Source organism: Pipistrellus kuhlii, unplaced genomic scaffold, assembly GCF_014108245.1.
Source record: "Pipistrellus kuhlii isolate mPipKuh1 unplaced genomic scaffold, mPipKuh1.p scaffold_m20_p_18, whole genome shotgun sequence".
In the NCBI taxonomy this organism is placed as follows: domain Eukaryota; kingdom Metazoa; phylum Chordata; class Mammalia; order Chiroptera; family Vespertilionidae; genus Pipistrellus; species Pipistrellus kuhlii.
This window is the reverse complement of record NW_023425493.1, coordinates 21,769,561-21,794,750: the sequence shown is the minus strand read 5'-3', so window position 1 is coordinate 21,794,750 and position 25,190 is coordinate 21,769,561. Positions and strand designations below refer to the sequence as shown.

The 25,190-nt window shown below is 42.4% G+C and overlaps 3 protein-coding genes and 10 non-coding genes across 22 annotated transcripts in view; 2 read left to right on the top strand and 11 right to left on the bottom strand.

The window, feature by feature from the left end:
* Window positions 1-13,849, top strand: part of DARS2 (aspartyl-tRNA synthetase 2, mitochondrial) — a 21,259-nt gene extending 7,410 nt beyond the window's left edge. For 2 of the 4 annotated variants that reach the window (XM_036441932.2, XM_036441934.1), the window contains 11 exons: window positions 206-252; window positions 2,772-2,878; window positions 4,217-4,286; window positions 5,219-5,398; window positions 6,694-6,801; window positions 7,906-7,968; window positions 9,300-9,452; window positions 10,855-11,073; window positions 11,232-11,342; window positions 11,905-11,980; window positions 12,700-13,849. In XM_036441932.2, the coding sequence (XP_036297825.1) occupies window positions 206-252; window positions 2,772-2,878; window positions 4,217-4,286; window positions 5,219-5,398; window positions 6,694-6,801; window positions 7,906-7,968; window positions 9,300-9,452; window positions 10,855-11,073; window positions 11,232-11,342; window positions 11,905-11,980; window positions 12,700-12,914 (1,349 nt within the window). In that variant the 3' untranslated portion in view covers window positions 12,915-13,849. The remainder of the gene's footprint in view (window positions 1-205; window positions 253-2,771; window positions 2,879-4,216; window positions 4,287-5,218; window positions 5,399-6,693; window positions 6,802-7,905; window positions 7,969-9,299; window positions 9,453-10,854; window positions 11,074-11,231; window positions 11,343-11,904; window positions 11,981-12,699) is intronic. The other 2 variants (XM_036441933.2, XM_036441935.2) reach the window with 2 other exon arrangements.
* On the bottom strand, window positions 12,395-22,107 carry LOC118721213. 6 transcript variants are annotated; one of them, XM_045583220.1, is made up of 10 exons: window positions 21,701-22,107; window positions 21,079-21,121; window positions 20,849-20,881; window positions 20,596-20,637; window positions 20,260-20,291; window positions 19,909-19,956; window positions 19,585-19,627; window positions 19,405-19,434; window positions 19,160-19,197; window positions 12,395-12,408 (listed from the first exon to the last, which is right to left on the bottom strand). In XM_045583220.1, the coding sequence occupies exons 1-6, from the start codon at window positions 22,105-22,107 to the stop codon at window positions 19,947-19,949; spliced, it is 567 nt and encodes a 188-aa protein (XP_045439176.1). In that variant the 3' UTR covers window positions 12,395-12,408; window positions 19,160-19,197; window positions 19,405-19,434; window positions 19,585-19,627; window positions 19,909-19,946. The 6 variants fall into 6 exon arrangements, with proteins under 6 accessions (XP_045439176.1, XP_045439174.1, XP_045439175.1 ...); XM_045583218.1 differs by lacking the exon at window positions 12,395-12,408 and adding an exon at window positions 18,020-18,090 and having other exon boundaries at window positions 18,271-19,197; XM_045583219.1 differs by lacking the exon at window positions 12,395-12,408 and adding an exon at window positions 18,020-18,313 and having other exon boundaries at window positions 18,497-19,197.
* On the bottom strand, window positions 18,160-18,236 carry LOC118721836. Its single transcript, XR_004988849.1, has one exon. It is a non-coding gene; the product is annotated as a small nucleolar RNA SNORD81 (small nucleolar RNA).
* On the bottom strand, window positions 18,379-18,456 carry LOC118721840. Its single transcript, XR_004988851.1, has one exon. It is a non-coding gene; the product is annotated as a small nucleolar RNA SNORD47 (small nucleolar RNA).
* LOC118721843 lies at window positions 19,019-19,098 on the bottom strand. The gene has a single exon (XR_004988854.1). It is a non-coding gene; the product is annotated as a small nucleolar RNA snR60/Z15/Z230/Z193/J17 (small nucleolar RNA).
* On the bottom strand, window positions 19,287-19,366 carry LOC118721837. Its single transcript, XR_004988850.1, has one exon. It is a non-coding gene; the product is annotated as a small nucleolar RNA SNORD79 (small nucleolar RNA).
* Window positions 19,704-19,768, bottom strand: LOC118721803. Its single transcript, XR_004988827.1, has one exon. It is a non-coding gene; the product is annotated as a small nucleolar RNA SNORD78 (small nucleolar RNA).
* Window positions 20,030-20,092, bottom strand: LOC118721842. Its single transcript, XR_004988853.1, has one exon. It is a non-coding gene; the product is annotated as a small nucleolar RNA SNORD44 (small nucleolar RNA).
* On the bottom strand, window positions 20,369-20,436 carry LOC118721802. Its single transcript, XR_004988826.1, has one exon. It is a non-coding gene; the product is annotated as a small nucleolar RNA SNORD77 (small nucleolar RNA).
* LOC118721835 lies at window positions 20,705-20,786 on the bottom strand. Its single transcript, XR_004988848.1, has one exon. It is a non-coding gene; the product is annotated as a small nucleolar RNA SNORD24 (small nucleolar RNA).
* Window positions 20,952-21,013, bottom strand: LOC118721807. The gene has a single exon (XR_004988830.1). It is a non-coding gene; the product is annotated as a small nucleolar RNA SNORD75 (small nucleolar RNA).
* On the bottom strand, window positions 21,418-21,497 carry LOC118721841. The gene has a single exon (XR_004988852.1). It is a non-coding gene; the product is annotated as a small nucleolar RNA SNORD74 (small nucleolar RNA).
* The window catches only part of ZBTB37 (zinc finger and BTB domain containing 37), a 22,147-nt gene continuing 18,974 nt past the window's right edge, over window positions 22,018-25,190 (top strand). Inside the window, exons 1-3 of one of the 2 annotated variants that reach the window (XM_036441942.2) lie at window positions 22,018-22,131; window positions 22,690-22,902; window positions 24,161-25,117. In XM_036441942.2, the coding sequence (XP_036297835.1) occupies window positions 24,195-25,117 (923 nt within the window). In that variant the 5' untranslated portion in view covers window positions 22,018-22,131; window positions 22,690-22,902; window positions 24,161-24,194. Of the gene's footprint in view, window positions 22,132-22,448; window positions 22,903-24,160; window positions 25,118-25,190 lie in introns of those variants that run through there. The other variant, XM_045583214.1, reaches the window with a different exon arrangement.

Genomic DNA, 25,190 nt, shown 5'->3' with positions numbered 1-25,190 from the left:
AAGTCTAAACTTTATGAACAGAATAGGATTTCGTGAAAATGTTCAGCTTTTTTTCTTGGGTTTATAGAAACCAGCATCAGTGGGCTTGGTAACTTTTTCAGACAAAATTCCTAATTGAGGGTAGCCTCAGCTTATTGGACTCTACCTTAGACATCATGTTTGACAAATTTCTGTCTATTAAATGCAAACGTCTCTCTCTTTTCAGGGTTTGTGGACGTAGAAACACCGACACTGTTTAAGAGGACTCCAGGAGTACGTATCAACCTTACTGTAATGTCCTGTTAGTTAGGAAACTGGCCCACTTTGCATTCTTATTCACTTGGTTTTATTTCTTTTACTTATTTTACTGCCTCAAGGTGATCACATTATCCAGATTTTCTTAAGAGCTGAGAAATGGCCAGTGAAGCAGGAGGTGCTAAGAGGCAAGCCATGTCCGAGTGCCACCTGCTCACATTCCATTTTCTCTCTGGGGATGTGAGTGGATCCTGTTGCCAAGGCCCCAGCTGAACCCCTATCCTCCCCCCCCTCCCCCAACCCCAGTGTGTATCCCTCCCTTAACTGAGCCTGCCCTTCTCACCCGCAGCAGGGCCTTAGCAACTTGGAGTTGGGGTTTGGCCATCCCTGCTCCATGGTCTAGGAGAGAAAACAGGACTTGGTGCTGAGCAGCAGTCACACCTACTGCTTTGGGTGCAGCAGCTCATTGAACCAGGTCCGAGCACACGTTGTAGCCCTATGTTCTCTAGGTCTCAGTGATACTCACTTAAAAGGGGGTTCATAGGCTACAGTTTCCAGGACCCAACACACTCCCCAGTCCTTAGCTTTGCATTGGGTTTCCCGGGCATTTTAATTCAGGGTGAACCTTTCACATGGAAAATGCTAAAAAGAAGTTTAGTAGCAAGTAAATAGCATCTTCTAGCCCAGTGGTTGGCAAACTCATTAGTCAACAGAGCCAAATAGCAACAGTACAACGATTGAAATTTCTTTTGAGAGCCAAATTTTTTAAACTTCTTTTAACGCCACTTCTTCAAAATAGACTCACTCAGGCCATGGTATTTTGTGGAAGAGCCACACTCAAGGGACCAAAGAGCTGCATGTGGCTCACGAGCCACAGTTTGCCGACCAGGGTTCTGGCCATTCAGTTCATAGTGGTGTTGAAGAGTTGTTAGGAGAGGGTAAAGAAGGGATAAATGGTGATGAAAGTAGACTTGACTTGTGAACCCACAGTGCAATATACAAATGATGTATTATAGAGAATTATACACCTGAAATCTATGTAATTTTTATTGACCAACGTCACCCCAATAAACTTAATTTTTTAAAAAAGGGTTGCGTGCAACAAATGTGAAGTAGGTGAACTAATCTGGGAACATTAGAAATAGGCCAGGGGAGCCGAGACCCGTTTGGCTCAATGGATAGAGCGTCGGCTTGGGGACTGAAGGATCCCGGGTTCGATTCCGGTCAAGGGCATGTGCTTTGGTTGCAGGCATATCCCCAGTGGGGGGTGTGCAAGAGGCAGCTGATCGATGACTCTCTCATCGATGTTTCTAACTCTCTATCTCTCTCCCTCTCTGTACAAAATCAATAAAATATATTTAAAAAAAAAAAAAAAGAAAAGAAATAGGCCAGGGGAAGGCCACTCATACTTCAGAATCCCTCTGACTGTTCTCACTCTTTTATTCTAAATGTTAAAAGTAATTGAGGGTAAAAAGAAATAGGATTCTTTTTTTCTTTTTCTTTTTTTGTATATTTTATTGATTTTGTACAGAGAGGAAGGGAGAGAGATATAGAGCTAGAAACATCAATGAGAGAGAGTCATCAATCAGCTGCCTCTTGCACATCCCCTACTGGGGATATGCCCACAACCAAGGTACATGCCCTTGACCGGAATCGAACCCGGGACCCTTCAGTCCCCAAGCCGACGCTCTATCCATTTAGCCAAACCGGTTTCGGCAGAAATGGGATTCTGACTGGTCATTCTCATGTGGGTTTCGTTAAAGTCTTCCTTTAGGTCCTTTAGTAAAACTATATTTTTCTTTTTTTACTTTTCTTTTTTTTTTTTTTTTAATATATTTTATTGATATTTCACAGAGAGGAGGAAGGGAGAAAGATAGAGAGCTAGAAACGTCGATGAGAGAGAAACATCGACCAGCTGCCTCTTGCACACCCCCTACCGGGGATGTGCCCGCAACCAATGTACATGCCCTTGACCGGAATCGAACCTGGGACCTTTCAGTCCGCAGACCGACGCTCTACCACTGAGCTAAACCGGCTTCGGCTAAAACTATATTTTTCCTTAAAAGAAAAGAGAGTTGAAAAAATTGTATGGGTCAATATTTTGAGATAAAAATCTTTCCATTCTACTTGAGTTTTCTGAGTTTTATAGATGCAATCAATAATGAATTGGTTCCCTAAATATAAATCCCTTGTTCATTTAGAAACTGACATTTCTAAACCTTGATGTTCAATCTGTTTATATAATATTTGGACTCAAAACTGTAGTTTAATTTAGAAAAGGGGGTAGGAATTATGTGAATAAGAATTGAGAATTTATTTCAACAAGCATACATTTAATACCTACTATGTCCGAACAAAGCCTACTGTGTGCACACCTTAAGGGACTAAAAGGTGAACAAGAAATGATCTCTGTCATCATGAGGACTTTGCTATTTAGTTCATTGATGAGCTGAAATATCAGCTTCCACCAGTTCTTGGGTTTGTTTCTTTTAATAATGCCTCCTCTCTCTCCCCCCCCACCCCTCTCTTGTTAAAAGGGTGCAAAAGAGTTTGTAGTACCATCCAGGGAACCTGGAAAGTTCTATTCTCTCCCTCAGAGTCCACAGCAGTTTAAGCAGCTTCTGATGGTTGGTGGTTTAGACAGGTGAGCTTTCTTTATGCTAGTAGTTGTCTGGAAAGGAAAAGTGGGGACAGGAAAGGAAAAAGAAAAAAAAAGTTGCCTGAATTCTTTTTTTTTTTAATATAATTTTTTATTTCAGAGAGGAAGGGAGAGGGAGAGAGAGATAGAAACATCAATAATGAGAGAGGCCCTAGCCACTTTGGCTCAGTGGACAGTGTCAGCCTACGAACTGAAGAGTCCTGGGTTCAATTTTGATCAATGGCGCCTACCTCAGTTGCAGGCTCAATCCCTGGCTCTGGTTAGGAAGCTTGTAGGAGACTACCAATCAATGTTTCTCTCTCTCTCTCTGTTTCTCTCTTTCTCTTTCTCTCTCTCTCTCTCTCTCTCTATCTTACCCCCTCCCTTCCACTATCTCTAAAAAATAAAAATAAAATCAATGGAAAAATATCCTTGGATGAGAGTAACAAAAAAATTAAAATTAAAAAATGAGGGAGAATCTTTGATCAGCTGCCTCCCGCATGCCCCCTACTGGGGATTGAGCCTGCAATCTGGGCGTATACCCTTGACCGTAATCAAACCCGGGGACCCTTAAGTCTGCAGGCCAACACTATCCACTGAGCCAAACCAGCTAGGGCTGCCTGAACTCTTAAAAGAAGGTTAGAAAATATATGAGCATTTGGGAAATATATGCAAAATACTCTAAAAATATGTTGTCATACTTTAGTATAAAGATTTATTGGGTGGCCACTGTGTGTAGAGCTATAAACTAGTAAATGTGCCAGGGGATTCAAAACAGAAGAGCTTTTGTTCTCAAAGAAGTAATGAATCTAGTAAGACAGAATAGGATAATAAATAAAACCAACTGTGATATGAACAAAAAATGAGTACATTGAGAGTTGCAGGGTAGATATAAGGGGTTTGAAATTATATTGTTTGTGAGGTATAAAAACGTTGTGAGCCGGGCCTCCCAGGTCAGAGTTCATTTCAGTAGATGGAGTTGAGAGTTGAATGGCATAGCACAGGAAAGCTCAGGTGTATTCATGGAGCAACAAGTAGTTCAATTTGGCCAAAGCACGGAGTCTGGGTGAAGAAGCATGAACCGCCTTGCAGGCCGGTCTAATATGTGCATATCCAAAGGTGCCATTGTATATATCTAAAGCAATATATGGAATAGTTCAATTCTGGGTCCGCTATGTATCTGATTAATTAGGACATGGCCATATAAGAATTTTTAAATTTCTTATATGCCCTTTAGGATTTTATAATTAATTTATCTCAGCCTGCGTGGCCATGAATTTGGGGGGAAATGTGTGTATGTCTCATTAGAATCATGACTCAGTTCCTGCTGTTTTTCTGTTGTAGATATTTTCAGGTTGCCAGATGTTATCGAGATGAAGGCTCGAAGCCAGACAGACAGCCCGAGTTTACGCAGGTACGTTCACTTGTCTCTCACTCATGCAGTCTCACTGCAGCCCAGGGTCTCCGCCCAGGATAGTAGTCAGATAGATTTTCTCATTATATTTTATCCATCAGATATTTAGTGAAACTGGCCTGCAGGGGAGGCATTCATTATCTACCTTTTGACATATAGCATGTGTCCTTTTTATAAGGATTTTGGCTGCCAACTAAGGGATGCCAAAGATCCCATAACACTTTCATGGTCATGGTAAAATTCTTAACACACCTCTTATACATTAAGAACTAACAGTCCTATATGTTGATATTTACCCTGCCTACTCAGGGCACTCATCAGAGCTGCTATGATTTGGTTTCTGTTTGGTAGCATATGAATCAGTGTGATAAAGCACAAAAATCATAATGTGGACAGACCTGGGATCAAGTGTAGCTTTACTACTTACTAGCTGTATGTACACGGACATGTGACTTAGCTACTATGATCCATGGGCAGTCATAGGAACTAAACAAGTGGATGATGTATGTAAGCATTCGCACAGTACCTGACTTTAAGCAGATGTACAGTCCTGCTGGTGTAGCTCAGTTTTCGACCTAGGAACCAGGTCACAGTTAAATTCCTGGTCAGGGCACATGCCTGGGTTTCAGGCTCTACCCCCAGTAGATGGCGTGCAGGAGGCAGCCAATCGATGATTCTCTCATCATTGATGTTTCTCTCTCTCTCTCTCTCTCTCTCTCTCTCTCTCTCTCTCTCTCTCTTTCTCGCTCCTTCTCTGAAATTAAAAAGGAAAAAGTTTAAACACAATAATGTACAATAATATTTATTCCCCCCATGTATTAAGTATTTATGTCCAGAATCCTGTGGTAACATAAAATCAGAGAAATATATGAATATGTACATAGTGATATTATGGCTGTTCAAGTTAGTTTCCATGTGTTGTTTGGTTTCAGATTGACATAGAGATGTCTTTTGTAGACCAGACCGGGATCCGGAGTCTAATTGAGGGTTTACTCCAGTATTCCTGGCCCCGTGACAAAGCGCCTGTGGGGGTGCCTTTTCCTTCTATGACTTTTGCTGAGGCTTTGGCCACCTATGGAACTGATAAACCCGACACTCGCTTTGGGATGAAGGTACCTTTGACTCTTCAGTTTTCCAGGTCTCTGCCCCCAAATAGTCCTGCAGTCTTTTGAACCACTTCGAAATTTACAACCAGTTGCACACACTGCTGTATCATATTTTTTGTTGTTACCTTAGCTTGTTGCCTTTGTTGTTTTAGAGCTTCAGCAATCACAATATTTTTTTCTATCTACTATGTTCCAAAACCAATTTCCAGAGAGCAAGATTCTTGCTATAAAGTTTCTATTAATTGATGTTATCAATTATATGGACACAAATGATAACTTGAAAGGAAAAACAAAAAAACTCTGTTCTTTCCTCTTCATTTTTTCTTAAGCTGACTAAAATGGCACTTGGAAGGCCATAAGAGATACTTATTCTTTTTCTGTGGTATTTAAAGAGCTCAAACTACCGGAACCGGTTTGGCTCAGTGGATAGAGCGTCGGCCTGCGGACTGAAAGGTCCCAGGTTCAATTCTGGTCAAGGGCATGTACCTTGGTTGCGGGCACATCCCCGGTAGGGGGTGTGCAAGAGGCAGCTGATCGATGATTCTCTCTCATCGATGTTTCTAACTTTCTATCCCTCTCTCTCTCTGTAAAAAATCAACAAAATATATTTTAAAAAATAAAAATAAAAAAAATAAAGAGCTCAAACCTATGGAAAATTTTTTCAAATTATTAAGATCAATGCATATTTAACTATCGATATAAGGGTCAGGGGACGATGTACATGGAGCAGTTTCTGTTGGCAAGCCTCTCATTATATGCTCTTTGAGAGCAACAGCCCTTTGTCTGTGTGATGCTGGTGGCATTACCGCATCTGTCTCAGCTCAGAGGCCTCAGACATTGAGTCCTACCTAGTCTACAAATAGGCAGTGCTCAGCTCTTAGATTGAAAAACACTTGTTACACAAAGTCCTAACTGCCTACTCACAGCTGCTGCTAAAAAACAAGAATTTAAATATTCCAAAACAAACACTCCTTGTTTCTTGTTTTGCAATATGAAATAGTGGTTCTTAAGTCAGACTGCTTTGATTGTGCTTCTGCCACTACCAGTTGTGTCATCTTGGGCAAGTTTTTGCCTTTTCTGTGCTTTGGTTTTTACATTTATTAAATGAGGATAATAAGAGTGCCTTCCTTATACTCCTGTTTTACAAATGAGATGAATTAATACTAATGAAGAGTACATTAGCAAGAGCCATATGACAATCACTCTATACGAATGCACTTTGTAGATGTTAACAGCTCTACTTTCTTTAAAAACTTGTTTGTAAAGTGTTTTAGTTACCTTTTTTTTTACCCATTTTCCAGATTGTAGACATCAGTGATGTGTTCAGAAACACAGAGGTTGGATTTCTTCAAGATGCACTTAGTAAACCCCAAGGAACCGTCAAAGCCATATGCATTCCTGAAGGAGCAGTAAGTGAGGCACAATTCTGTGTGTTCTCTAGAACCTGCTTGTGGGAAGTAAATATGTTCAACGTGGGCTCGTCTAAACTTCAGAAAGGACAGTCCTCTTTAAATGAGAATATAATCTTTTCAAGTAAACTCATAAAAATTGTTTTTAAGAGAAAAATACTTACATATCTTCATATAAAGTTTAACAATGTCCCTAAAGCCTGATGAATATGAGTTTATACTCAAGATCTAGAGCGTTTTTACTTTTTCCCCTTTTAAACATTGCTATAAAATACACCTGCTTCATTTGGGGTCATTTTCATTAGTGATGAGCATAACATCATATTCATATTCTGTCTCCAGCCTCAGTTTGTCCAGAGCTCTCTCAGCTTAACCCAGCATAATTATCCCTTGCATGTGGGTCTTGAATAAGATTACTATTTTGAAAGACTACTCATTCGGATATATAAGCATATTAAGTATATTCAATCTGGGGAGAAGAATTCAGTCTCATAATTACTTCATATGTTCAATGGAAAGTAATGTGGTATCCATACTCTAATCCAGACAGAATTAATGTACTCAGGTGATCTCTGTACAGCATATATTGTTGTCATTATTATGTACCCCAATTTGAGGATGTCCATTCTTCCCCAAGTAGCTGATCAGACCTGCTGGGTCATGAAGCCTGACTCCTCCTTTGTTTATCTCCCATATCTACTTAAGTGGCCTATAAATATTAGTTATGATGACACTGTCTTACTTAGAAAGACATTGAGATAATTTACATAAAGTAATTTTAAGAGACCTAAAATAATTAAATTATGAATCTTCTTATTGATCTGAAAGTTATATTTTCTTTCACAATTCAGAATGTAAAAATTCATTTGGAACATTTATCCTGCATATTACATGGAATACATGCACAGCTATTCCCAGTGAGACTTGCATCCAGAGTTTGGAAAATTAAAGCTTTAAATTTTTGTTACTTGGCAGCAGAAATTAAATTTGTATTTAATCCTACTCTTGTGATGAACACAAAATATATTTTTATTCCCTTTGCTATCATAAACATGTTTATGAAGCTAAGTGTCATATTATTGAGTTTACTTTTTCTTTCATCAGAAATACTTAAAAAGGAAAGACATTGAATCGATTAGGAAATTTGCAGCTGACCATTTTGATCAGGTAAGGATTAATTAGAGCAGCTTTTTTTTTTTTTCCTGTCTTTTTAGGGATTCAATATTTTTAACTAATAATTGCTTGAGTTCTTTCACTAACTTTACTTTTCAGGATCTTGTTATTTCATACCATTCTTCTATTTTTCCTTTTTATTTTTTTAATTATTTTTTTTTAATATTTTTTTTATTGATTTTCAGAGAGTAAAGGAGAGAGAGAAAGAGTTAGAAACATCAATGATGAGAGAGAATCATTGAATGGCTGCCCCCTGCACACCCCCTACTGGGGATCGAGCCCAAAACCCAGGCATGTGCCCTTTACCGAAATTGAACCCAGGACCCTTTAGTAGGTAGGTAGACACTCTCTATCCACTAAGCCAAACCAGCCAGGGCTCCTTATTTTTAAACTCAACCTTACCTCTGAATATAATTCTAAGACTTCAACTTAGTTGAACTCACTGTTAATCAGAATGGAAGTTCAACCATAGCTTTTTAAAATAAACTTTAATCTGGTTAGGAAAATAAATAGAGCCCCATGTGCCCAAGATTTAAATGAAACTGTGGTGGGTGTGAAGGAAAACCTGAATGAATTGTTCTTCCTGTACCCTTTTTTAAAATTCTGAATACAACTTTGAGAGATAACGTGTTCTGGGCTTGGTTAATGGTAGAACTAAAACAGGAGGAACAGGAGTGGAAATGGGCATTCTTAAATCTCACAAGAAGTGGAAACTGCCTCGGCCATTTTGGAATCAATGACTTTAAAAATAGTCATGTTTTTTGAGTCATTAAAATCAGTGACACTTTGAAGAAAGGATCTAAAATATAAGACTTGCCCAAACCGGTTTGGCTCAATGGATAGAGCGTCGGCTTGGGGACTGAAGGGTCCCAGGTTTGATTCCGATCAAGAGCATGTACCTTGGTTGCGGGCATATCCCCAGTAGGGGGTGTGCAAGAGGCAGCTGATCGATGACTCTCTCATCGATGTTTCTAACTCTCTCTCTCCCTTCCTCTCTGTACAAAATCAATAAAATATATTTAAATAAATAAATAAATAAATAAATAAATAAATAAATAAATAAAATATAAGACTTTATGCTCCATTCACTTGCAATCTGCCAAAAATTTGCAGAAATCTCATCTACTGACATCCCTCCTGACCCGTCATTCTCTGTTTTTTGTTATAATGAGATTGCTTTTTAAATTCCTTTTGTGTCATTTTGAATGGGTCCAGGAGGGAATAAAGATAATCTCATGTAAGTTTTCTTCTATTGGGAACAAGAAATACTTTTTAGAAAAGTGTTATACTTTTTAGAAAAGTGTTAATAAATCTTTTTATCACAGGAAGTCTTACCTGTGTTCCTGAAAGCCAATAGGAACTGGAACTCTCCGGTTGCTAAGCTTGTGATGGAGGAGCAAGGACCGGGCCTGCTGAGACGAATGGAGAACCAGGAGGAGGACATGGTGCTGCTAACTGCCGGAGAGCACAAGAGAGCAGTAAGAGAAGTCACCTCCACGCTCCGGGCTGGGGCTGAATGGAGCATGTGAAACACGTTTGAAATTGACTGTTAATTTCATTAAATGGGGCTGCTCTGCATGAGTTTTTATATGAGTAAATACCTTTTTTTTAATTCTCACCCAAGGATATTTCCCCATTGATTTTTAGAGAGAGGGGAAGACAGAAATATCAATGTGAGAGAAACACATCGATTGGTTGGCTCTACCAGGAGCCAGGGGAGGAGCCTCCAACTGAGGCACATGCCCTGGACCAGAATCGAACCCCAGGACCCTTCAGTCTGCAGACCGTTGCTGTATCCACTGAGCCAAACCAGCTAGGGATATAGGAGTGAATGTCTTTCAGCACTTCATAAAAACTAGTTTCTCCACCAGCCACTAGCCTCCGTGGGCACTGTTCGCAGACTGGCTGTGGTTCCGATTAGGAAAGCCACTCAGGTAGAGGGCTGTCGGGACTCGATGTAGAGCTATGAAAAAATACGTTCGTTTTCAAAGATTTGTAAACTAAGAAAATTCGGTAGTCACTGACTTTTATACATAATGCATTCCTGAAAATGTGGAGGACAGATCAGACTGCTGGAGGGCTGCTGGCTGGCAGACCCCTGGCCCTATCTGATCGTGGCAGGATCCTCTTCCTTGGAGCAGTCACTGGGAGGTGGTGAGGGCTGCCAGGCACCAGCCGACTCGCTGTTCTTCAGGAGATACACAGAAGACTGGACGTAGCTGAATAGGCCATTGTAAAATATGCAGAAGTAGTATAGAAGTCACACAAATACTGAAAATATGCTGTAAATGTCAAGTACCGCTACTGTTACTATTGTAAAGAGAACTGAGGCTGAGAAGTTAAAAATTTGCACACACACAGCTGGGATGTGGAGGAGCCAGATTTTTTCCCCTCACCCTCAATGTCTGGTTCACTCTGAGTTAACCTCCAATCCACCCTGCCCTTCTCCTAGCAGCAAGCATTGTATTATAGAACATTAAGTACCTGCCAGCACTCCTCAGATCCTCATCACACCCTCAGGGCAGTAAGGAAATCATGGGAATAGGTTGCACCTTACACATTTTATCCTCATCTTGCACCTTACACAGCCTTATCTCACTGCGTCGTCACCACAGCCTTCTGGAACACTTATCTCCGTTTCACTGTGGCTGAGGATGCAGAGACGTCAGTAGCAAACAGATCAGACTCAGGTCCATCGAGCTGATACCTGTGTCCTCCATTCCCAGGCACTGAGGGAGACAGTCCTTCCCAGACCATTGGGTGTGTCTGTTACTTGGCTAATCTTATCTCAGAGAATGGCCTGGCTTTAGAGTCCAGATCGGTCATTGCTAACTGCTCTGTCCCAGCAGTTACCTCAATGTTCCTATCTTCTGTTTGCAGTGCACTTTGCTGGGAAAATTACGGCTGGAATGTGCTGACCTTCTAGAAGCGAGAGGAGTGCTGCTCCGTGACCCAGCTCTGTTCTCCTTCCTTTGGGTGGTGGATTTCCCACTCTTCCTTCCCAAGGAGGAAAACCCCGGGGAGCTGGAGTCAGCCCACCACCCATTCACGGCTCCCCATCCCGGCGACATCCACCTTCTCCACACTGAGCCCGAAAAGGTACCGTGTCTGTGCTTGAAAATCAAAGGAACTGTGGCGGGAGAGAGGGCGCAAAGAACTTCAGATTTCAGTCTGACCCAGTTCTGGAAGCTCCAGAAAAAACTGTCGGTTTGAGTCAGTAGTTAACATTCTCTAATGTCGAGACTCTGAATCTTTAGGTCCGTAGCCAGCACTATGACTTGGTTTTAAACGGCAGTGAGATAGGAGGCGGTTCTGTCCGAATTCACGATGCACAGCTCCAGCGCTACATCCTGGAAACATTACTGAAGGTAACATGTTCTAACCTGGCCTTGTTTGTACTGTATGTGTTAAAATTTGTAACAAATGGAGGATTCACTAGATACAGATAGTATCAGCTTCTCTACCTTTAGTGTAAGGCTTTGAAAAGTAGGTAATAGCTGTTTGGCAGTGCTTACTGTATGCCAGGCACTTCATAGGCACTGACACACTTGATTCATTGAGAAGAGTACCCAAATCCTCTGGTCTGTTCTTGGTCACCAAATTCAATGTCCTGTGCTTTGCCCTAATCTCTCCTATCTCCCAGCATTTGACACTGTTGCTTCCTAATACCCTCCCTGCTTTCATCCTACCTTTTGGAGCCATATTCTTGGTCTTACTGTTTGCATTATCAGTATAATAACTGCATTTATTGAGTGCCAGGCATTTCTCTGCAGGATTTAGTATCTGTGACTAATCACATCACCTTGCTCTACTGTAAACCTCTTGAGGTCTTTTTAAACTTACCTTTGTTTTCCCTTTCACACCTAAACACATTGTGCACTTAGCGGCCCCTCAGTATGTATTTAAACGGAATTCTCTTTTGAATTTCAGGAAGACGTGAAATTGCTCTCCCACCTGCTCCAGGCTTTAGATCACGGGGCGCCCCCTCATGGAGGAATTGCCTTAGGTAAGCAGTCTGCCCTTTCACAAGCCAAATTTCATTCCATTGCACTGTCTCAAATTTGGGCTCAGCTTAACGGGGGTGGTGGATGGAGGAATCATGGAGGTAGGGAGTGAGCCCAAGGGTTCTACAGAGTTTACGTTGTGTTTATTTACCAGTTATAAAGCTAAAACTTATAATTTGCATTTAAAGGATTTAATAGAATGGAACTGCATGGTCTTAGCTCAAATCCTTGGGGGCTCAGACACCTTGGTAGCAGCCTGGAAAGCCCTGTTTGCCTTGCCCAGCTTGTGTGAGTAGGAAGGTGTCATGGCCCTTCTGATGGACAAGGATGTTCACCTTGCTTCTTTTATCAAGGAGAATATGAGAAATTCTAGAAAGTTCACTAGATTATGGACCCTCAACCACAGGAACCTCCTTCTGTGTTAAAACTCCTGCAGAGCACCTAATTTTGTTTAGTCTTTAGTAAGCCCTTGCTAAAGATATTACTTGCTGTCACTATTCATCCCAGTACATGTGACTGAGCATTTTTCAGTCCTGAGCAATTTTTCTAAAGTAAGAAAGAAAGTAACCTCAAAAGTTCTCTGAAAAGGCAGGGAACTATGCCTCGGTGAAACTTGGTAAAGATTCTTATTTAAAAGTTCTCTGTAACCATAGTAGAAAAACGAAGTCACTCCCATCCTCAGATTACATTCTCATCTGTTAACTTTGTGTTTTACTCACAGGGTTAGACAGACTGATATGCCTCGTCACTGGAGCGCCAAGCATCAGAGATGTCATAGCCTTCCCAAAGTCCTTCCGGGGGCAAGACCTCATGAGCAATGCCCCGGATTTTATCCCTCCTGAGGACCTGAAGCCCTATCATATTCAGGTCTCCTGGCCAACAGACAAAGAAACGGAAAAGAACCCATTGAATCCTCCTCGCCAGGCAGAAAGTTGAGCTTTTGGTTTTCATCCTCTGCTCCCTCCAGGGTTCTGCCAAAGATCTGACAGGTCTTTAGGTGGAAGTATTCCAGGCAACAATTCTCTACCAGAATGGAGAAACAGACAGTACTCATTCTGGACCTGATAGCATGCATTATTAGAATTCTTTGGGACTTTTTTGAAGTTCCTTTTTACTTGGAGAGGTGTGAAAGATGGCTCTGTTAGAATATAATGGCTAAGTATCTTCTAATCATGTTTTTCCATAGGAGAGTAGGTTGTTCACTTGGAACAGGAGTAATCAGATCATGTGTGAAATGTGAGAAAATATTTACTCCTCTAGGCTGATGTTAATGGAGGAGTCTGTTTTAACCAGCTTCACCAAGAAAATCCTATAAATTAAGCTGGACAATCGTAACATAGTGAAAAGCAACATGATATAATGCCAAACATCACTGAAATGAAACTCACAAAATCCGTCATTGCTTCACTTTGAGCAAGTTACATAGGCCTGCTTCGTCTCCCTCCTGCAGTGGGAAATGCAAACAGAACTTGTCTGGCTGCCTCACAGGGCTTTTCTTGCCACAACCAGAGATCATGTATGTGGAAAATAATGTGAGTGGAAGTGCTTTAGAAAATTATAAGGCATGATACAAATGTATGACTGTCAACCTATCTGTAAACAGAAACAGGTATAGCTGTGTATTTTATAATTTAAGATTAAACAAAACTGATTACCTGTAGGAAAAGAAAAACAGTAAATTTATGCATCAGTATTGTTTATATTTCTATTTTTTTAAGTAATCCCTGAATACCTTTTCTTCAATTGTACTAAAAACATTTACCTTAAACCAACCTCAAATGTGTTGGCTCATTGTGATTTTCTTACATTGTGTGATTGGGGTTAAAGGGGGACACCCACAATATTTTCAATAATAAAGATTTAGTTTTTTTAAAAAGCTTATGATTAATAATTATAAAATAGGAACAAGGCAGGCCTTGATTAATGAAATTGTTCTTTTTGACATTATCTTCTCTTTTGCCTTGGCATTCTTTTGACTTGTAATGTGTGAACACAAATTATCAGCCTATATCCCTCTTTGTTTTTTTCAGTGTTCTAAGCAACTTGATACTATGATCTATTTGGAAATAACGGCAGCTTCACTTCCAGGTCATTTCGGCTGCTCAGTAGGCTGGGAAGAACATGAATGCCCTTCCCAACTGCAGACAGCTGTCCCCTAAAGTTTGTCCTTAACCCAGTCACTCCCCGTCTGTGGGCCCTGAGGTCAGAAAATCTTTGTTGGCAGGGCTCTCGTGATAAGAAAGGATGTCCAACTCTGCCTGCACTTTGTCAGTGGAGAGAACTTCTTGAGATGCCCTTTATTGGGTAGGAAAATGCAATTTTACATCTATCCCACATGCATGTTACCTTATTTTTAATATAATAAAGTCACTACATTCACTGTTTAGTTTCATTCTAACCAAAGTATTGTCTGTATACTGGTATGAGTTTCAGAGAACACCCCAAATCTGTAGGATGTTTTCTGGGCTACTGATACCAAAAGCCCCACGTCCCGAGATGTCACAAAGTCCAAGTCCTGTGTTGGCATCTCAGAGACCTAGTCCCTGGGGCATCACTCAGCTTTTCTTTATTGCTGCCTCAGAAGGGAAAGAAAAAAAAAAGATGCTTATCTGAAATTCAAAGAAATGTCACTATATCTTAATCATTGAAGTGACATTTTAAACATTTTCTCAGAAATTAAGGAAATATTTAATAAGTTGAAAATGACACAACCAGGACTTTGCAAACCAAACTAATTGTAAATTGGAAGCCAAGTTTATTTCAAATCCAATCCCCAACCTCATAGGCAATTTAGATTTATCCTATGTTGCAAATTTTAAAAACAAGGTAAACAACTGTTGGGGAAGGTCAGATGATGCCACGTCTGCTCAAAACCCTCCAACAGTTTCCTATCTGAGAAAAGCCAGACTTTATTTGAACACCAAAGCCCTGCAGAGCCTTACTACCTGACCACACCCTGCGCCGCTCTGCTCCACTCACTGGCATCCTTGCTTTTCCTTCCTGTTCCCAGGCTGAGCCCCATGCAGGCCTTTGCCCTAGCTGACCCTAGCAACTCTCCTCCAGATATTTGCTGTTCACTCCCTAATCCTGCCTGCTTACGTGCTCCTCAGTGAAGATTTTCCTGGGCAACCATATTCAAAAGGATGAGCCCTTTCCCTGCTGCATTAATCACATTTTAATTTGCCACACTAGGATGTAATAAGATCCAAGACGGCAGATTATTTTTTTTTTTTCACATTGTCTCTGCAATATTCCCAAACCTAAAACACTACTTGGTTATAGTAGGTATTCAGTAAACCTGTTGGGTCAAATCAAGAGTAACAATCCACACTGACCTCTGGGCTGAACTGGGGGGACATGAAAATGAGTAAATCATGATTGTCCTACAACAGCTGTTCCCAACGTGAGGCCCAGGCACATGACCCACAGCGGGGCAAATTTGATTAAAGAGAGCAATTTGAGAATGAGTTAACAGTAAATTTTTTTGCATTTCTTACTGTCAGCAGCCTCATAATATGTAAATATAATTATGCATTTCAGTTCTCTTACATTTGAAACTATTTTTATCACTTCATATTTTAACAATTTTAGTGATTTCTTCCATTTCAAATTTTTTTTCATGGATGCCATGTTCTTTGGAAGCTTGTTTAGACCAAATAAATTAATGGCCTTTTATTACATAGGGAGAAAGGTGCACATCAGGATTTTAAAGAGAAGCTTAGGTGGGGCAAGGCCAAAAAAAACCCCAAAACGTTGGGAACCACTGTCCTAGAGGTTTTAGTAGGGGATACAGACCACTCATACTGATGATTCATTCAGCTGTGAGACCTACAGATAAGGACCTGCCTTTCTGATAGCGAAGGCCCCTCAAATGTTGGCAGCTTGTTGCTATGCTAGCTTAACCTTGACCTTTCTTCTCTCAATGTCTGCGGTAAACCAGGGTCTAGTCTTCTCATCTGTACAGCACTTTTTGTCTTGAATGTAATACTTTTCATGTAAGCACTGAGATGTTAAGGAGCTTGAGGTGAGGATTCCTTTAAGATTTAATAGCTGTGATAAGTTTTTAACAAAGCATTGGTATAAAATTATGGAACCCAGCCTTTCAGACTGAATTTAACTGCAGGAGACCCTTTCGTTTTTGGCAGGACATGCAGCAAAACATACTCCAGTTCTCCATGGTTGACTTGTGATGGGGTTGAGGTCAGGGTCAATGGTTTTGTATTTTTTCCTCAAATCACTAGATATCCATTAGTAGATGGGTGTTGTTGACTGTGATGGGGTTGAGGTCAGGGTCAATGGTTTTGTATTTTTTCCTCAAATCACTAGATATCCATTAGTAGATGGGTGTTTTCAGGGGCAGAAACCAATGATATTCTAATAAATCTGGGAACCAGGGACCTGTTACCAGTGCTGTAATACCTTCCACACCTTCCCACACACGACAGGTTATAGAATTACAAGGTTTCTGGAATTTGTGGACACATGCTAGTCCGACTTCCCAATGGTAATCACCAAAGGTCACGTTTTTTTAAACCGATCTAGTCTCTTTTGGATACAAGGTTAGTCTCCCCAACTTTGTCAAACCAGTTTTCCCTTCGAGTATACCAACTGGGACTTTCAAACCAAGACTGCAGTCTTTCCTGCCTAGTCTTTTTAGTAGTGTTTCTGCCCTTCCCCACACCAGATCCTCCAGTGCCTTCTGTTCACTACAAATATGTTGCTGTATATTGACTATTGCCTTTGTTGCCTCTTGAGTATCTTATCTGGAAAATGAAGGCAATTCCTAAATTTGCTTTAATCAAAAGTATGAAAATGGCAATTGTTTGGAAGTTAGTTCAAGTTATTTTCCTCATATACTTGCGATTCACTGTATCATTAACCACTGTTTAATCTTTAAAACAGCAGATTGCAGTTCAAAAGAATTTCTTTCATCACCCAAGTTTATTAACAAGACAGAATTAATGGTTGTAGTTCTACTTCAAATTCACTGCTTCAATTAACCTCTCTGGAGGCAATCTTCCCTCAACCAGTTGACCAAACGCCACTTGTGTAAGAATCAGGAACCAAAATGAATATGGATACTTGAACTGTCCTGCAGAACTAGTATTAAAAGTCTAAAGTAACTTCAAAGTAGGGGTCTAAATGGAGCTAGAGCTACCAACTTGAAATTTCATGTCCTAGAAGTGTTAGAACTCAAACAGCAGCTCCTATTTGGAGAAAATTAAATCACAGCTCTATTTGATTAGTGCTGAATTAGAAAGTGAGCTGAAATTTGATTGGCAGGTACTGACTAAGAATTTCAAAACTGCAAGCCAGTTTAAGAGAAATGCATAGGCAACCCATACATTTGCAAAATTAGCACTCCTTAATTTTTTTTAATTTTAATGTTTGAGTTTTTACAGAGAGGAGATAGAGCTAGAAACGTCGATGAGAAACATCAACCAGCTGCCTCTTCCCGGTAAGGGGTGTGCCCGCAACCAAGGTACATGCAACCAAGGTACATGCCCTTGACTGGATTCCAACCCAGGACCCTTCAGTCCGCAGACCGACGCTCTACCACTGAGCCAAACCGGTTTCAGCCTTAATTGATCTTCCAAAGATAAAGGACATTGCTATAATCACAGTACCAACCACCTCAAAAATATTCCACATGCTCCATTATTCTTCCCAGGCGCTTTCCTTTTGGGGGGATTGATCCCTCAGACAGCCAGTCACTTTGGCCAGAGACCAAGGTGCTCACAGCCAATGGAGGTTTTCTAGCTTCAGCACTCCTCCACGTTAAGATCACCTGCTCTTCTTTCAATTTATCTGTGTAAGCTCATGTTTCAGTGGTTCACGTGCACATTGTGGGCAATAAGGGGACCGCTGAGGAAGGTCTAGTTTCTCAGCATCAGCTGCACCTGCAAAGACTAAGACATCCTTTGAACCTATGAACTATACATGGAAGTCAATTGGCAGTCTTTTGCCATGGGGTCCTACTCACAAAAATGTCCTATTTTCCTTTCTTCAAGCCATTAAGACGAAATAAGCAGACCTGATCAGATGGTTTACAAAAATTTATTAAAATTCAAAGTTGATCTTCTATCCCAAGAGTATCCATCCATTCAGCTGCCTGCAATAAAACAGCCACTTTTAGTCAATTTCCATACTTCAATTCTAATGGTATTTGAAGTACACTATACAGAATATCAGATCTTCCTTCATCATCAAGTAATCAGTGAGAGAGTTCAAGTTGGATTGAGATCATCATGTATTCTGGGTTAAAACCAGTGTTGATATTTATAAGACTTACCTCTCAAAGGCCAGCCAGCTGCCATGACCGCTGCCACAAATGCCTGAAAGCAGAGGACACACATTAATCATGGTAAAAAAGAACTTGTGCGATGCCTGTCAGTAACGTAACCTCAGAATAAAAATGGAACGGTTTTATGATTGATATCATCCTATTTCATTTGGCAGAATCACTACATCACTGGTTACATTACAACTAATCATATATAACAAATATCATATATTACCTGGACATCTCCAGGGTTAAAGGTATGCCTGTTTGAAGATTGGGAGAGAAAAAAAGATATTTATTAGAAATATACCCTACTAATAACATTTTTAACTTTTTGGAAAATAACATTTAGGGTAGTGAGCACCTTCTGTGTAGCACAATGGTGAATGTCCCAGCATGAGTGAACTATGGACAATCATGTGTCCCTATAATTCATAAGTTTAACATAAGGCTCACTCTGGTGGCTGGATGTTGACTATGAGGTGTGCAATTACAAGGTATATATATGAGAACTGTACTTCAGTTTTGCTGTGAATAAGTGCAAAATTCAATTTAATGAATTAAAATTCAGGTGTAACCTACAGGTTTATAAGCAATAAAAATTTGTTCAGAATGTTATTAACCTTCATTTCTCCAAATGTTATTAATCCTCCATTACCACATAGGATGTTTGGTGTAACACATTAGTTATACAAACCCCTGAATGTTTTGTGGGAACATGGCCAACTCCCCTTTCTGAGATTATGATTGTTGCAGCCAGATACGTCAGATAGGAGCGAAAGACAATATTGCTCATCACCGTCAGTCTGCTGAACTATGTTATCATCATTGTATCGGCTTTAAACCACTTAGCATAGAAAGAAACCAAAATCAAAGCTACCATACCTCTGCTTACAACTCTGTTCCACGGCTTATAGCCAACCCAACGCTTCACACCTGCAGAAGTATTTTCAAATTTAGTAACAGGCAGTAATAGGAAAATTTAGTAACAGGCAGTAATAGGAAAATTTCTAAAATGTTCCAGGCACTGTTTCAGTTATAAATAAGTCTTCATTCTTTTTCAGAGAGATTCCCAACTGTTTTTTTTAAATCATCACTAACAGCACCTTGCTTAGTTATCTATTTGAGAATAAAATGCATTACCTTTATTTTTAGTGTCTCCAAAACCTGCATCTGAAAAAGTAAGTATTTATTTTGACTATATTTCTCAAATCAATGGCTTTGCCCACCAGAAAACACTAACAGTCAACTATTACTAAGAAAAGCATATTTTACCCAATATAAATTTGTAGAAGCCAAAATCTGTTCTCATGTCTTTCTTACCCCAAGCTTGCCATCCATGGATAAAAAAATGTGTATCCAACAGCTAGAAGGGAAACAGAACATTTTTTATTAACGTCAAATATAATTAAATTCTGTACTCATTGTTACACGTCACAGGGTTCTTCAGTGTTAGATTTGTCTACATGCTAATTTCAGGTCAGACATTTGATCAACATCATTACAAAAACCCTGTTCAAAGCATGCGCAACATGCACTCAACTAATCAAACACAGAACATAAGCATTAGGAGCTTGGTAGTTATGCAGCGTACTTCATCAACATTCTCAGTTTTGAGTCCATTAGAATGTTTTTAACAATACTTACAAGAAGCAAATCAAGCCAGTCCAGACATGTCAAGAGATTCAAGTCCACCTAAGGGAGAAAAAAAGTGGTTTACCAATAGCTGAAGATGACTTTTCTCCTTATCAATCTAAAACATGCCTGAAATCAGATAGAGCTAATAATTAAGACTTCACAGTCAGTCAGTATTTGCTTATCATCATACAGGCTTTTACACATCGGACATCTTAGGAATGGTGACAGGACAAGGATGGGGTATTTAATGCACTCGGCACACCTTTCAAACACTTCCTGTGCATTAGAAGGAAACCCTAAAAAGCCACTGGTGGGATTGTATTTGTCCAGTTACCGGTGTGAAATTATAATTTTACTTACCATTCCAACTTCCAGTTAGTCCTTTTTAGTGCCTACACCAAAGTAAAAAGAAAAAGCCAAATTAGTGGCGGCACGTTGCTTATGCCGTTAACAGCAAACGTTTCACACCAGACACATCAGACAAGTGGTACATCTCTTCAGAATTCAATCTGCTGAACTATGCAAGCATCACAGTATCTGTCTCTTTAGGTGTCCCCTAACTATCAGTGCCGACGGTCATGTTTGAAAAGGTAAGGCTTAAGACCGTGAGGATCAGCACCGATTTGGCAACGTGATTCCTTAAATCACTCAAAAGTCCTGGGTAAATAAGTACAAAATATAAAAAAGGTTTCTCACCTGTCTGCTCATGGCCAGAGTGTGATGCTTGCACTTTAAGACCTGAGAAGGGAAGAATTTCACGTTAACTTAGGTGCAATCTTTATTTTTTCTAAATCACCCTTTTGTGTGCCTCAGTTTGGGTAATGGTGGTAATACGTCTCGTCATTCTCACAGTCGAGAGTAGCAAATAAAATGTCATCATTGTGGCACATTGCGTGTATTTTAACCTAACTTCCCCCTGGGAAAACAAAAACAAACTCGGTTCACTTACCCCAACAGCAGTTCTCATTCCTTTGGCACAGAACTAGAAAACAAAGAATACCCAATGAAGCATTCTACACAGCCACGTTAACTGTTAATGTCACGAATACTGAAGCCTCAGAATAGGATTTTTCAGAAATTCCTTCTGTCCACTACTCTTAAACCATCACAGGCTTAACAAAAAACACCCCACATTTAAGCAAATTTCATCCTTCCCACCATGTTTACCCCGATTCTTACCCGTCCATCAGATGCCACACTGCACTCGTGCCTAGCATCATTCCTAGGAAAAATATTAACTTTTAGTTCATTTTGTTCTAGATTATTTATGCCGGTTTATGCCGTCTATGCAAATGGTTTTCATCCCCCATAATTTCATACTACGATGGGTGCACTAAGCGCACTATCAGGAGAGCATAGTACAGCTGAGTTTAAGAACCTCTGAAGGCAATAATGGTGCAATGCGGAATGCAGCCACTCGGAGAACCACGTGGACTTTCCCGATAACCAGGCCTTACCAGGAGGAAGTGGCTCCGGCCGAGGCCATGAACAGAGACCCCCGACTCGGTGGCTCGGCGTGCGCCGCCATCAGAGCTGTTGGCATTCATCAACAGTCTCAGATGTCCCTACCAACGTAAGCTTCATCAGAGGCAGAGCGCGCGAGCCGAGGTGTTCCCCGCAGTGGAGTTTATGGCGAGCCCGCACCCAACGCGCAATCCACTACAATCCTCCTCTTGAGGTTCCCGCAAAGCCTTGCAACTAAGCCCCTAAAAGTCGGCGCGTGTAGGGCGACTTTAGTTGCCACGACCTGAGGCCTTGAACCAAGAACCCACTGAGCACCCGCGAAAACACGAACACGTACCAGCTGCGACCGACTTCCATCCTCGAAAGACCGAGATGGCGCCCGGGCGCCTGTACATAAGGGTTTCGCTCTGTGACGTCATGACGCACTTTCCCCGCCTGCGTCGACTTTAGCTCCTCCCCCTTAGTCTCCTCCTCCAGCCACGCCTTCGTCCGGGCCTCCGGGCCCGCCTTGGGCTCCACCCCCTCAACTTGTGGGCGGGGCCACCATGGCCGTCGTGACGCCGAGCTCCCACCCTCCAAACCGGCAGATGAGGAAGAAGGGAGCGGGGAGGGGGCGCGGGGACGGAAAGCGCTGGGGGAGGGGGAAAGGGGACGGTAGAAGGGTGAGTGATTTCCTTCCGGCACGTCGCCCGCTCCAGGGGAGGGGGCGGGGGTTTTCACTTCCGGGACGGTGTTCCGGCCCATTCCTGCCCATTTCCACCCCCGGAGGTAGGTGCTGCTCCTTGACTGGGCCGGGGCCCCGCACGCCCGTCCCGCCGCCCTGCCCTGCCCTGGGGCCGCCCCGCCCGATCTCCTCTGCCCGCCTGCTCCCCGGGTGCTCAGCCACTTCTTCCAACTCCCACCCTAAGGCACTCGAGACCTGCCACCCACCTTGGCCCCGGGCCGGGCTGGGCTGCCGGACCCGCCCCCTCGCCGAGTCCCTCCCTCAGGACCCCTGGAGGGGCGGCCCCCTCCCCCACCGGCCACACCCAGACACACACACCCACCTCTGAGCGGCTCAGCGCCCGCCGGCCCGCCCGCCCGCCCGCCTCCACCGCCCGCCTGGCCCGGGTCCCGGGGCGCCGCCCCCTTCCCGGTCCTCACCCCGCACCTGATGGCCCGCTCCTGGGCCTCGCGCCGGGCTCCCCTGTCCCTCTCCTCCCCTGCTCCTCGGTGACATTCCGCGGCTCAGACACTTCCCCGCTCCCCGCGCTTCTAACCCCGACGGAAGCCACTCAAGTACCGGAGCGGCCAACCCCACGGCGTTCCCGATTCTCCCTCCTGCAGCTCTCACTCCTCCGGTGCCGACGGGAGTGAAAGACCTTCCTCACTCCAGGGGCCTCCTCCTCCTCCTCCTCACTCTGGGGCATTGCCGGAAAGAGCAAACAAAAAGGCGCTGGTGTAGGCTCCAAAATAAACACATCTGAATTCAGGATGGCATCGACAGAGGCTCTTGTTGGATTAAAAGTTGTCAAACAAACAAAAACGCTTTGGAAAAAGGTCAGGTTGGCTAAAAGTTGGTTCTTGAAAACAGTGTGTATACACGTCCCTTATTGACTGATCGGTGTGTGGTGAATGCCGGGCAGTCCCGTGAGCTTGTCAGATAAGTTCCTGAAGTTTCAGGTCTTAGATAATTATGTAATGTCGTAACTTTACAGATAAATGCAATCACATTGGGCTCAAGTGAGTGTCTTCCGAGTGGGGTTTATATAAACTACTCTAAACCAGGAAAAGCTGTTGGATGCAGTTAGGCTTAGTGTCTTTAAAATCTTTTCAAATGTAAAAATATTGGCCATACGTGGTAAATGCTCTATATTTTTACCAGCATTTGGGGAACTAAATGTCAGAATCAAAGTACCATCCCCACCCTGAAATCCCCAACTTTGAAATTAGATTATTGAGGTGGGGGCAGGTGTACCTCCCTTTTCCTAATTCTGAGAGTGAACTTCCAGTCTCCTCATCTCAGTTGAGTCCTGTGGCCCCTTTTCTCAATCCTTTTTGTGGGGGCTCTGACTCACCCTTAAGAATAGTGGCTTGCATTCTTGTGGGATAGTAGTGACTTTTGTAAAATAATAAACTCACACAAATAGTAAAATATTAAGACGAGGCATCTCTAATCAACCTATCTGTGCATAAACATACTTATTCAAAAACGCATTTCCTCCAAGAAAAAGTCATAGGATTTTATATTCAGTGCAAATACCTTATGATTACAACTGCTATCTGTTCTGTTGAACTCTATTTTGATGTTGGTAAGCTTATTAGTAAAGAAAGTATGGGCATAGCCTGAATTTTTAGAAAGCTAACGATCACTTTGTGTGTGTGTGTGTGTGTGTGTGTGTTTAATATATTTGTATTGATTTCAGAGAGGGAGAGGGTGTGGGAGATAGAAACATCACTGATGAGAGAGAATCCTGGGTAGGCTTACTGGGGATCAAGCGCACAATCCTGGCATGTGCCCTTGACCAGAATCAAACCCGGGACCCTTCAGTCTGCAGGCCAATGCTCTATCCACTAAGCCAAACCTGGCTAGGACTAACAGTCTCTTTTTTAGTTTAATGGTGTCTTGCTGTGAAACCTAAACTGAAAAAGCCTGTTGGTTTTTCTATTCCATGTCTAAACATAAGGCAGGTGTCCCTTTACTGGGAGATTTTGAAATGTTGCCAAATGATGTTTTTAAATAGGTTTGAACTGGAAAGCATGGGGGCGGGGGGTACAGTTGTAATTGTTCATGCGAATCCGGTTTTCTCTTTCACAGGGTTGAATGCCTGCCTACACCCTCAGGCCCCACCATGGAGAAGGGTGGTAACATACAACTGGAGATCCCTGACTTCAGCAACTCTGTCCTGAGCCATCTAAACCAGCTGCGCATGCAGGGCCGTCTCTGCGACATCGTGGTCAACGTGCAAGGACAAGCCTTTCGGGCTCACAAAGTGGTACTGGCCGCCAGCTCTCCCTATTTCCGGGACCACATGTCCCTGAACGAGATGAGTACTGTCTCCATTTCGGTCATCAAGAACCCCACAGTGTTTGAACAGCTCCTTTCTTTCTGTTACACGGGGCGGATATGCCTGCAGCTGGCAGATATCATCAGCTACCTGACAGCTGCCAGTTTTCTGCAGATGCAGCACATTATAGACAAGTGCACCCAGATCCTAGAAGGCATTCATTTCAAAATTAATGTGGCTGAGGTCGAAGCAGAATTAAGCCAAACGAGGACAAAGCATCCAGAGAGACCTGCTGAGTCTCACAGGGTTACACCAACTCTAACCCGCTCCCTTAGCCCGCGACAGAATGCCCCGAAGGGAAGCCGGCGAGGTCAGGTTAGTGCTGTGCTGGACATCAGAGAGCTCAGTCCTCCCGGGGAGTCCACCAGCCCTCAGATCATTGAACAGAGTTCCGACGTAGAGAGCCGGGAGCCTATTCTTCGGATCAACCGAGCAGGACAGTGGTACGTGGAGACGGGAGTAGCAGACCGAGGGGCGCGGGGCGATGATGACGTGAGGGTTCTTGGAGCAGTGCACATCAAGACGGAAAATCTAGAGGAGTGGCTGGGGCCTGAGAATCAGCCTTCCGGAGAAGACGGGAGCAGTGCCGAGGAAGTCACAGCCATGGTGATTGACACCACGGGCCATGGTTCCGTAGCCCAGGAAAATTACACTTTAGGGTCTTCAGGAGTCAAGGTGACTCGGCCAACAAGCAGTGAGATTGACAGGTAAGTTCTCTTTTGTTTTGTTCATCCATGGAACAGCTGTTGTACGGACATAACTCAAGCAGCCCCCCTGTGT